General features: G+C 39.7%; 2 protein-coding genes across 2 annotated transcripts; both read left to right on the forward strand.

Annotated features, from left to right (window-relative positions):
* Window positions 1-1,096: 1,096 nt before the first annotated feature.
* Window positions 1,097-4,822, forward strand: LOC109514154 (arrestin domain-containing protein 3-like). Its single transcript, XM_019867004.1, has 6 exons — window positions 1,097-1,509; window positions 1,604-1,664; window positions 1,751-1,898; window positions 1,984-2,080; window positions 3,644-3,900; window positions 4,045-4,822. Exons 1-6 carry the CDS (start codon window positions 1,266-1,268, stop codon window positions 4,291-4,293), a joined length of 1,056 nt encoding a protein of 351 aa, XP_019722563.1. The 5' UTR covers window positions 1,097-1,265; the 3' UTR covers window positions 4,294-4,822.
* A 1,092-nt stretch (window positions 4,823-5,914) lies between these two features.
* Window positions 5,915-12,422, forward strand: LOC109514158 (arrestin domain-containing protein 2-like). Its single transcript, XM_019867010.1, has 7 exons — window positions 5,915-6,282; window positions 6,381-6,441; window positions 6,567-6,702; window positions 6,786-6,882; window positions 7,030-7,283; window positions 9,584-9,953; window positions 11,848-12,422. The coding sequence occupies exons 1-6, from the start codon at window positions 6,027-6,029 to the stop codon at window positions 9,719-9,721; spliced, it is 942 nt and encodes a 313-aa protein (XP_019722569.1). The 5' UTR covers window positions 5,915-6,026; the 3' UTR covers window positions 9,722-9,953; window positions 11,848-12,422.
* The last annotated feature ends 72 nt before the right edge of the window (window positions 12,423-12,494 follow it).

The following is a 12,494-nucleotide window of genomic DNA, read 5'->3' on the forward strand; positions in this document are numbered from 1 at the left end:
AGAGACGGGACGTGCAGAAGCGAGCAAGCAAGCAGCCTGTGCTGAGTTTGTGCAATCCCTCGCAAAAGAAGCTAAAAGAGCACAGTGCACCTCTGTCATCTATTGGTCAAATGACTGAACTACAACAGAGGAGGCAATTGGCAAGTGCCCGTCTCTTTTCACATTTCAATAGAGGGCTCCGTCCTTTTAGCAATTACCCACAATGCACTACCGGCGGCCATATTGGAGAGCTGTTATAAACAAGCCATCACGTGTATGGCTTGTTTATAACAGCCCTCCAAGATGGCCGCCGGTAGTGCATTGTGGGTAATTGCTAAAAGGACGGAGCCCTCTATAATGACATTCATGTTATGCAGTCTAATTTTACATAGTCAAAGTTCTGTCTTTAGTATTTGTGGATTTCATATTCAGTTTTGCCGATCGCAAAATAAACACTGTGAAGCCTGAGGTGAGGCTGCGTGTGAGAGCACACAAGCTCACGTTAGTAATCTCTCCGAAGACACCGAACTAGCTTCTGTTGATACTTTGACTTCATAAGACTATTTAGCTCTCAAACATTGGAGAATAAATGCAAACTAAAAGCACTTTTTACAGTAAATGAACATATTGTTGTTCAGAGTGAGCGGCATAAGGTTTATGAATCAATAAATGGTGTCCGAGCAGAAGGCCACGGTAAGAGAAGGATTTTGTGAATCAGGAACCTCAGCATGATCACACCCAATAAAAGTCAAATACTTTGGCTCTGGAATAGTAGGGATTAAGTTATGCATGTCTGGGAGTGCCACCATGTTTTGTTTTGGTTTTTTTTGTTTGTTTTGTGTTGCTTTGTTTTCCAGGGGGGCAGACAAGAAAAACAGGTTTTCTCTAGATCTGACCACCTCAAAAAAAATCAACAAGTATTTTAAAAAAGTGAATTGTGAAAAAATCATTTTTCTTTTTTTTTTTTTTATTACTGTACTTTAATTAATTGACCCTTGAGGTGATCCACATGCTTCAACGATTTTTAGAGTAGAAGAAACATGACTTGCTTAGTTTCAACAACAAGCCTTGCCATTATGTGTTCTTATTCTGATTGTGACAGACAAGAAAAACAGGTTTTCTATGCCTGACGCCCGCACCGTCACCTGTTCTTAGGAATAGTCGGCTCAACCGTACAGTTTGTTTCTGCTTAGATTACCAGAGACGTCTGTCATCTGTGCTTGTATTCTTTTTATTTTAATTTATTTTTCTTTTGTAATGTTATCATTTGTATTTATTCCTGGAAAATGACGATCAAAAATTTCTCAATTGAATATGACGCCATCAACAGCCAAAACATCTTCACAAACGGAGACACAATCAATGGAAGGATCGTCATGGAGGTCTCAAAAGAAACACCGATCCAATCGCTAACCTTTATCGGAAAAGGGAGCGCAAAGGTTCGCTGGGTTGAACATCACGGGAAACGCAATCGTTACTACTGGTCTGATGAGAAATATTATGACATCAAACAACATATCTTGAGAGCGGGTAATGTATCACTTTATCCATTATTTTAGGAGACAATGTTAGTGATGAGCCTTGTAATGAATGCACACGTTATCTGTATGCTTCACTCCTCCAGGTACTGACTTCATTGCCCAAGGAAGACATGTGTTCCCCTTTTCCTTCAAAGTCCCTAACGGGTAAAATAATGTGGTTAGTCCTCTGATTATTATTCTTTAGCTTATATGCTTTCAGGCCAACTAATTTACATGTAATTGTACTGCAGTAAAATGCCATCGTCGTTCAAGACCTCGACTGGTAGAATCGTTCATAAACTTAAAGCGGAGCTTAAACAATCAATGAAGTTGACAAAAACAGCAAAGGCCCACTTCACATTTGTCTCCAAAGCAGATATGGATATAGCTGGACTTATGGTGAGAAATATGGAACAAATTCATTGCAGTTTAAAACTGTTGTGTTTGTGCATGTTGAAAAAATGGATCTTGTTGTTTCTTTCAGGAACCTCAGCATGATTGCACTGATAAAAAACTCGCAGTGTTTGGTTCTGGAACCATTGCAATGGATGTTTACACCAAGAAAATGGGATACCAACCAGGTAAGCATCTATTTTTAATACTGTATACAGATTATATTTTTACACTATTGGTGAAACTTGGGGCGCAACAGACATGCTTATAATTCCAATAAACGATTGTCTACATCTGCCAAAGTAAGCCAGAGACATTTGTCCCGTTCTACCTACCGCATTCGTGTCAAATTCTACACCGGAAATGAACTACCGTATTTTCTGAGCCATTAAGCGCTTTGGATTATAAAGCACACCTTCAATGAATGGCCTATTTTAAAACTGTTTTCATATGTAGGGCGCACTGCATTATGAGGCGCATGGAATCAAAGCTACAATAGTGGCTGTGGTTATGCTGCGCAGCCACTAGATGGTGCTACGCGAAAGGGAATACAATAGAATACAATAGTGCTTTATCAATATGGAGCCTTTACACCGCTGCAGCCTGCAGGGGTAACATTGAGAACTGGTCACAAACACGGACATGAAACATACAAATACAAATGGCATTTCAACACAATAAATGAAAGACAAAAGTTATGAAGACAATTGATTCAACAAAAAGGCACACAAACTTTGGGCTATCATTAGAAGTCTCGCTTGTCTCCTTCTTCCGTCGTTTAGTCAGTACTTAACTATGCTTTTGGTATTATCTTCCTTTCATAATGGCCACTCAGAGCTCAGAAAGTAGTTGTCTGTTTTAGTGTGTGTTGGTGAATGCACCTGTCCTGCTAATAATCACCATTAGATGGCATTGGAACACGTACAGGGAAACGACTCACTGAGGAATAAAGAGAGTTACAGTCTATTTATATTACTCGCATCGGATTGTAGGGCGCACTGTTGGCTTTTGAGAAAATTGAATGCTTTCCTTTGCACCTTATAGTGCGCCAATACAGTGAAACTCCTCTACAACGAAACCTTCATGGGCGAAAAATACCCCCTAGTGTGAAAAAATCTTCATGCGTTAAAACCATTCCCACTTTTCTGCCCCCCCTACAACGAAAAATCCCCCTGTTGCGTTATACGAAATATTTTTCTCTGCCCTTGCCTCCCAACGAGATTCACTACAAGGAAAACAAGCCTTCCGCAAAAGTCTAATCCAACCTCAGCCTACAGCGACTCCTACTGCTTAGCTTGGAAACGGCAACACACAAACACCACAGTGGCTTACACATGCACAGTAGTACAGGAAGTATTTGTTATTGTTAGTTTCAGACGCAGAACGAACGTTGCATTGCTAAAATGGCTACAAAAACAGACCTTTGCAGACCAAGGAGTGAAGAAAAGAAAAGCTTTAATGCTTGAAGAGAGGATAAAAGTAATAAAAATGAAAGCTGGAGGAAGCAAAGTAAAAGTCATTATGCAAGAAATTTATGTAAGTGAAAGTGAATGCTGATTGTAAATTTTGCAATTTCTTTCCCATTTTTTTCTTTTTACGCTGGCTATATGAAGTGTCAAATACTGTGTGTGTATGCTCATACTTATGCACTATTGGAATAAAAATAAAGAGTACATATGCAAGTTGACAGTTGCCATCCATTTACTTCCCCAGTGATGCAACAACACATGTGATTTTGTGTTCCCTCGCAGGTGAAACTCTGCAAGTCAAAGTTGAAATTCATAACCATTCATCCCGTGACTTAAAGCCCAAATTTGAATTGTACGAAAAGCAAAGTTTCTTTGCTCAAGGTCACAGAAGAGTTCACACACAGGTTATTGTGAAGGATAAACTTGAGAGTATTAATGCCCGTAGCAAAGAGATAATGGAGAAGATGATCACACTCCCCAGGAATGTGCCTCCCTCCATTCTGAACTCCTCCATCATCAAGCTGGAATACAGGCTGAAGGTAAGCCAAAAATTCTCTCGCACCTTTTGAGGTTCATTCCATTTGATACAGCCACTGCTAATGAAAAGAGTGGCAGAGAAAGAAACAAAAAAAGTAGCATGAGGACTAAAACCGATTTCAGAAACTAACCAACAATTTTCACAGATCTATCTGGATGTCAAATATGCAACAGACCCGGAAATCAAACTTCCAATAGTTGTCCTACCTGCCTTTGAGACTCCAGCAAGAAATCAACATCCAGGTGCTGCTGCCTATGGATTTGAGGATTTCGGGGGTTTAAACCAACAGAGCTGGAACCAAGCACCCCAACCTTCGGATCTCCCTCCACCATATGGAGCACACACTGTGTATCCCCCCTTGAGTAATTCTGACAAATATGGAAGTTTTCTATAAATCACAGAAAGAAATAATATCCTGTAGAGAGATGGAAATAAATCAAACATCTCAAATAAAATGGAAAAAAACCCGCATAAATGTTTTTGTTGTTGTTCAAAAATTGCCATCAAACTAATTCCAGGTGATTATAATGCTATATCTGTACTAAGTTTTGATTTATTTTTATTTTTTACATTTTTATGTCATGATTGTAAGTTGCTACCTCCCCCAGGTCATTACCGTATATTTCTACATTTGGTTTTGCATGTTTTATCCGCTTTTCGGAAATATGCTATATGACAGAATGACTGATCCATCAATGGTGCATGTGAAACCAGCAGTTCTTATGTAAGATCCTTTTACTGTCGCGGGATCCAAACAAAATCAAAACAAGAATAATAAATAGAACCGCACACTCAATAAATCCAATCCATTTCTTCATCAGGAAATTCAAAGGAGCACACGGCTCAAAAATTAATTTTCCAGCATTCGATGAGTCAATTAAGAATGAAAGTGCAAATACCAATGGCATCTGATTCCGAAAAAAGCTTTAAGACAATGAATGGATGGATGGATAATGACATGACCTGTACGCTGCCGTATTGGACATTGTTCACCGGTTCACATAATCTGGGGGCATGTTCCATGCTGTAACCTGCTTCTGTTCATTTGGACTTGTTTCCTGCTCTATTATGCTCTAAAAATGCAGGATGGTGTTGTCAAGTGTTGCCATAATTCTCACCAAAATTTATGTGGCTTTTGTGTGGATGTTTAGGCATGTGTTAAGCATAGTCTGAAAATATCAGAACAAACTTTGTTTTTATTCTATTTACGTCATAAGAATGAGTTTCCACCGCCTACGGCCCAAAGACGGCTGGGTTAGACTCCACCATACCGGCGATTCTTGTGAGGATAAGCGGATCGGAAATTTTTTTGCATGATGTGGCCATGGTGATTTTATTGGGAGACAATTTTCAGGACAAGTTGTAAAAGTGGGGGGAGACTACTTGATTGACTTGACACATCAGCCAAACAGTGGAGGAAGGAGGCAAGTATTGTAATATGGTTTGGTTTGTTACATTCTGTTGTCTCCTCGTGGCCAAAAATGGTGACCGATTGTCACCAAAATTCTCATGCACATTCCGACTCAACTTCAACCTGCGAAAATAGAAAAGTAATCTGCGCAGTATTTGTTATTTTGTTGACATTGAATGTGAGCTCCTATGAGGAAAAACCACTATTGCGTCCACAAAACCAAAAATATACTTTTTTTTCCCCCACAAAAGTTAGGGCTTTGAAACAACAACATTGAAACAGCCAGGAACGACCCACCCTGAGCGCAGTATTTCCCAAACAAAGCCAAATTTTAAAGCTCAATGCATCCACTCACCAGCACTGATTTCTAATTTGACAAAAGTTGGTTGGTATACGATCGAAGGCCAAGCCTCTGTTCACTTTGCAACTTGACTGGGAGCAATTTAACCACTGACAGTGCATGCCTATTGTTATCCGACAATTATCAGTCAACAAGGCATCGCAATCAAAAGTAACTATCAAATCACATTGGAATGATGCGCACGCGAAAAAATGACATAACCCATGCAAACACACCCCACGCTAACAGGAACAAGATTTAACCAGGTTTGAACCATAAAGATTGTCATTAAGACAGCGCACCGCTGCTGTGCACGTACTTGGCCCAACTACCGTGTTTTTGCAGGATTCTAGTTTATTTTTTATTTGTTTTGAAAATGACCATCAAAACATTTTTAATTGAACATGATGAAGTAGATGGGAAAACTCATTTTACAAATGGAGATACAATCCAAGGAAGAGTCATTGTGGAAATTTTGAAGGAAGCGGAAATCAAATCACTAACATTAATTGTGGAAGGATACGAAAAATTTCACCTGACAACTGTTTTCTTATCAAGGCATGGATCTGTTACAAATTCCTACCCATCTGTGGAGCATTTCTATAAGGTGAAACAAGATCTCTTGAAAACAGGTAAATATTCTGTTAACATTTTTCCTACAGCAGTAACTATGGCGTAATTAAGCAATGGACTAACTCATATTTTTGTCTTTGGTAAAAACATTTTTCAGGGCCCCAAATACTTGGCGAAGGAAGACACATGTTTCCTTTTTCCTTCACGATTCCTGACAAGTATTTGGCACCATTGTCACAGATCTTCATATTTTTCCCTTTCAGCTCCAATCCAGTGTTGTTGTTGTTGTTGTTGTTTTTTAATGTATTGAGTGGGGTTTATTTTGTTTGTTTGTTTTTGACAGAGAAATGACATCTTCCTCAAATTGGGCTCGTCATAAGTTAAAAGCAAAGCTCAAACAACCTAAGAAGAGGGACAAAAAGGTTAAAACCAAATTCATATTTGAGCAAAAGGAAGACACGGATGACTCTCAACACATGGTGACACTTTTCACTTTGTTTGTATACATCAATAAATGGCAGAAAACCAAAGTTATTGAAAAAAAATCTAATTTGTGTTTCAGGAACCTCAGCATGTTTGCATCGAGCATAATTTCAAACACTTTGGCTCTGGAACAGTAATAATGAATGTTTACACTGAACAAATGGCCTACAAACCAAGTAATGTTATTTTAAGCACTATACACATAAAAACATGCACCCATAAATAAGTTAACAAATGAATTCGCACTGGAACAGATAATTGAAGAATCCAGTGCCCTTCTGCTGTTTGACCCATGACATCATACTCACTTTCTCACCCCACAGATGAAACTCTGAATATCAAAGTTGATATCAACAACCAGTCAACTGTTTCAGTGAGACCCACATTCACAATCTACAGGAAGCAAACGACACTGCTTCCGGGTCAGAGGATAATCACAACTTCGGAGGTACTTCAAAGTATAAACAAGGCTGACATCATTGCTGCAGACAGCCAAGTGACTATTAACAAGAAGATCCCCTTGGAAAAACTATTTGGTCCCATCTTCGGTGCAGCCAAGAATGAGTATCTACTGAAGGTAAACCACTTTCTTGCCACTATTTTCACCGAGGGACACATCAGCATAATAGTTGTCCTCAAAAGGCCAGATGCAACTCTAAGAACATGTAAATGTAACAATCTAACGATTAAATAACTCTGCACATATTACTCATGTTACAAATATTAGATACTGTATGCATTTGCATATACAGTCAAACCTCGGTTTTCGAACGTCCCTGTTCTCGACCAAATTGGTTTTCGACCAAAAATTTCGACTTTTTTATGCCTCGTATTTTGACCGAAAATCATTTCTCGACCAAACTGAGCGCACTTGAATGCGCCACTTGACTCCTCCCGCTTTCCTTACACGATGAAGTGACGCTTCCTCGAGTAGCGTTCTATTGTGAGCAGACGTCTTCAATAAAGATTTTTTTTTAAAGAGCGTGGTTTTGGTTTTCGAACAAATCGGTTTTCGAACAGCCTTCTGGAACGGATTATGATCAAAAACCGAGGTATGACTGTACAGACGCTCCCCAGCTAACGAACGAGTTACGTTCCGAAGGATTGTTCGTTGACTGAATTCGTACGTAAGTTGCTTCAGTGCTATATTTTGTATGGAATGTATGTTTAACACTTATATAAGTATGTTTAAGGTTTATATAAGTATAATAAAATGAAGTTTAACTTACTTTTGGAAGATGTACTCGAAGGCTTAAGGAGATGATGGAGGGGGAGAGAGTTTCGTCTCGAACTTCTTCATGGGGACAGGCGTTTCCTCCTCCTCCTCCTCCTCTCACAGCGCCTCACGTCGTCGGTATTAGCGGTGGAAAGAAGTACTACAGTACTCGGAAAAAGGCGCGCAATACAAAATCTAACTGACAGCATCTCTGTCCGAGAACATTTTTCGACATACCTGTACCCGCAAAAATGTTCATATGTACCGTTGTTCGCAATACGAAAGTTCGTAAAGCGGGGAGCGCCTGTATATGGGAAAAAAAGTTTGCTTGTTGCTTTGTGATTATTACATGAATCCTTTTAATTTGTGAGGTTAAGAAGCTGACATTACTCCACCAATCAATATTCTAACTATCCAAGACTCATCAGATACCGGGTCTGACATTATCCTAAATTTGTTGGAAACTTTTTTCCCCACTGTTGAATGGGGTAGAACAGCGACGGACTGGAACCAAAATTTGTCAGGGGAATATTCTTCGACGGCCGGGGAAATGGGGAGGGTCATACAGCGGGCATTATACTCCAAAAGCAAGTTGGCAACAAGGCACAGAGGAGCAGCCGTCACCCGGTTTGACCAGCCCAGAAATTAGACCAGCCATTGGGGAAAATCAACATTTTCCCGAATTTCCTGATGGCTAGCATGTGGAGTTTTTTTTTTTTCTCTCGGCTATTTTGCTGGACTACTGCAGGTAGAACAGGGCACTTGCACCGTTGTGGGAGGGAACACAGCTAACTCTCAGCCTGGGGAAGCAGCTCCCCTTATTCTTTTTAAATTCAGTGCATAGAGAGTCACGCGGTCTTTATGGCATGTAGATGCAAGAGCTCAGCACACGCAAAGTACATTTAAAAGAACTGAATGATCTCCACCTGCGGATGATGTCAAGTTGGCTGCTGTGGCTGAACATTTGGAGACGGTCGATCAGTGTCTAACAAGCCACGCCCCCAACACCACCACCACCCATAGTTGTGTCGCGTGGTCAGGCAGGTGCTGTTAAAAAATCTGTTTGAAATGATCATGATTATAATTCCTTCAATGAATTGATTTCTACAATGATTCGGAGGGATTGTACCACTCTGTTGTCATATTTATGAAAGAAATACGATGATACAACTCACTCGCTTAAAACACCAAAATGTATTTTCAGCCTGCGTGGCGAAGCTTGTCAAGAAGTGACATCACCCTGATGTGTTCTGCTTTACGGTGTCCACGTGTAACATGAAAAGTCACCAACTTAGAAAGATGCGCTTTGGAACCAAAACATGCTGTCATTTGATTTCACGTGACTTGGTACTTTGCCGTACTGACCCAAATTGATCGGTACTAAAAAAAAAAAAAAAAAAAAAAAAGGACCAACTTAAGTCCTCGTCCCTCCTCCTGCCTCACCCGTCCGTCCCTTTTCTGCATATGCACATTGCTGTGCTCTAATCCTCATTGGGCAATATCCCATCCCTTCAGGACCCAACGCTATATCACTGCACCTTTGTCAATTTGGCATAAACGCATAAGAAAATTTTTAAGAAATATATTTCAAATATTTTAATATACATGACTATATGTTGTTTGATGTGATCGCTGATTTTTTTTTTTTGTCTTTATTGCAGGTCTGTTTGAAACCGACTCGTAAGTTCGCAGAACAGAGAATACTTGTCTTCCGTGACCATTCTCTGCTTGTCACACAACAATTTGCACACCTGGCGTTAATGAGTCACGGATTGTCCCATCATCCTGCGTATTTCTAAGACACGGGTCTGTCCTCTGTGGTTTTGAAAAATGGTGGTGTTCTTTTTTTGTTTGTGTGGTGTTACAAAACTTGCCCAAATTAACAATCGCAGACATTCTTCACCAGCATCACGGCACTGCACAGCAGCTGCAGAAAGGAAGGCTTGTCAAAAGACAGTCGAAGCTGTTCACAAGATTGTGGGGAACAGCCTCCCCACAATCACAGACCGGATCTTCTCACTGATAGATCGAGTCAAATGACCTCATCATATCCTCAAATCTTTATCATCTAAATATAGAAGTATATATAGTTTTTTTTTTTTTTGTTTACGCATCAAATTTGTAAATGTATTTTTATCATTTTAATCTCTTGTTTTCATTCACTGAGGCATCCAGGAAAACAGGATCTGGGACAGAGCAATAGATTTAATCATAAGGGAGTTAAAACATTGCTGGGAAATCCAAAGTACGCTTAAAGGTTGTTTCATTTTGAATGACGATGTGCGCACTGTGACACAACAATGTTTACACTGTGTTGCTTTTCACCAGAACTTTCTGGGGTTTTAATGAATCATATTTAGCTCGTGATGGTAAACTGAAGCATCATGAAGCAATGACGCTTTCCATCCAACTGGTTCGCTCCTGGGCCGAATCATCATGAGGCTTTATTTGTTCTATTGCGCCATCATGTGGAAAATAAATGTCATGACAGACAGAGTGATTAAAATGATACCGTGGATTTCATGTGAATGAATGTGCGTGTGTTACTCGCAAGAATGATTGCTTTATTTTAAACATTGACATATAACCAAAGAACAAGACACACACCTTTCATTCATTTTTATTGAGGAAAACTAGCATTTCCATGTTTTTTGCTTCAAACGTTTTTTTTGTTTTTTTTTTTAGATAGGATTTCTCCTGCTTTTGATAATTGTCTTTCACAAGGGATGGGGCAGGGTACAGAGAAAGGTTTTTGCTAGTTTGTAGAGGTTTGGGAAGACATGTTTGTGCAGTTCCCAGCTATGCTGTTTTTTTCATTGCATGTTAAAATGGCTTACCTGGGCGTGGTTCTATTTGAGTTGTCTCCTAATTTTCATGCAGGGCCCTATAATGTCTCAACATAGATGAAGTGTTCTCTTGGTACCCAAGTTCTTTCGAACAAAGTTTACACTTCACCTTTTGAAATATCAGCAAGTAGAACAAAGACATTAAAACTAGGGATACATTGTGTTGTCACAATAATTTACAATATATATTCACACTGGTTATTACAATTTGTACCTTTTTAGGAGAAATCTGCTCAAAATTATCCCAGACAGGAGATGTTCTCTTGCTTTTTCGTTGTGGACGGTGGGGTGCGCAAAACGAATCCGATTGAATTGAGGTTTGAAGATGCGAGTTGGGTGTGTCAGTGTCACCTGTCAGCTCATTGTCGTCTCGGTGCGCCGTTTTATTTCGAATCACCTGCGACACTATGTGTTGGCGATGACGTAGGAAGCCCGTCTCGCGAGGCTTCGGACGTAGCAAGGTGTGTTCCGAGGCGTCGGCCGTGGCCACAAGCGTAATCAACACACGCCTCGACGCGCGCTTCGTAGATTTTTTTTCCGGTTTACTCGGCACACGCATCGGCGCCTCGGCACATTGAGCTGATTATTCCAACCTATGATACAACCAGAAAAGAGTCAACCATATTATTCACAAAGGATATGACGATATGCGAAAGGAGCCCATGATTATGATTATTGTTGTTGTTTTACTGTAATTATTGTTGGACGTGATAATAGTCAAGTGAATTTTGAACACTTGTGTTGTGATTAAACTTTACTAACATAACAATTTGAATAAAGAATATATGATGATGACAATTTAACCGTGGAAATGATTATATCTATTTCCATTATGTAATGCGTAGTTAGTTTTTTTGTTTTTTTTTTTTAATCCAAATTTACACAGCCAAATGGATTCTGTTTGGTTTTGTAAATTTATGTTTTGAGTGCAGTCATTATTGGTCAAGGTGAAGTGAAATCTCAGTTGAAATCATGACAAGAAGACATACTGTACTTTCATTTGCATCATATAAATCCTGAGATTTAAAAAAAAAAGAAAAGGAATCATATTGATTGCATCTACAGACGAGAGATAAAAGTTACGTCCACCCCTCCATCTATTTTCATCCAGGCGCAGGTTGTTGAGAGAGCAGTTTTAACATGAATGCCAGACTTCGCTGTCTCGAACCACCTCCTGTCCTTTCAATGGCTCAAAACGCAGACATTTCCTCGAGTAACTCAATTAAGCAAACTGACAATCCAAAATGTGTTGTTTTAGGCAGAGCAACACCAAGTGGTGTATTGCGGTATTGCCGCTGAAATTCATCGACCCACACTTTCACTGTGGACTTTTGAGTCCATCTCTGAGACCTTGGATCTGGCACCGCGTCTCCCTCCTAAGGCCTTGGACAGTTTACAGGTACCTAGAAAATCGGGCCCAAAACTCCTGCCTGCAATCATGTTTTTGTTTTGGCCACTGCCAACGCTGCACACTCAAAAGGAGACAAATGATGCAAAAAATAAAAATAAAAAATCTATAATTTAAAACAGCTCACGGTTGCCATCATAACATACATTGTCTGAAACGTGCTTTTTATCACAAATACCCCAAGGTCGAGAATTACCGGTAAATCTTTTCAGTGCATTCAAGTAAGTGCTGTTTATCAGAAGTTAACTCTGTTTTCTGTAGCAGTAATCTGCGAAGTCAATTAAAAAAAAAAACAGGTCTGCCTTGGGCAAAACCACA

Source organism: Hippocampus comes, unplaced genomic scaffold (genome assembly GCF_001891065.2).
Source record: "Hippocampus comes isolate QL1 unplaced genomic scaffold, H_comes_QL1_v1.1 scaffold322, whole genome shotgun sequence".
NCBI classification, from domain to species: Eukaryota; Metazoa; Chordata; class Actinopteri; order Syngnathiformes; family Syngnathidae; genus Hippocampus; species Hippocampus comes.

Coding starts and splice junctions, on each gene's coding strand:
- LOC109514154 (XM_019867004.1), top strand. CDS start 1,266: ATGACGATCAAAAATTTCTCAATTGAATATGACGCCATCAACAGCCAA. Junction 1,665..1,750: donor TCCTTCAAAGTCCCTAACGG/GTAAAATAATGT, acceptor ATTGTACTGCAG/TAAAATGCCATCGTCGTTCA. Junction 1,899..1,983: donor TGGATATAGCTGGACTTATG/GTGAGAAATATG, acceptor TGTTTCTTTCAG/GAACCTCAGCATGATTGCAC.
- LOC109514158 (XM_019867010.1), top strand. CDS start 6,027: ATGACCATCAAAACATTTTTAATTGAACATGATGAAGTAGATGGGAAA. Junction 6,283..6,380: donor ACAAGATCTCTTGAAAACAG/GTAAATATTCTG, acceptor AACATTTTTCAG/GGCCCCAAATACTTGGCGAA. Junction 6,703..6,785: donor CGGATGACTCTCAACACATG/GTGACACTTTTC, acceptor TTTGTGTTTCAG/GAACCTCAGCATGTTTGCAT.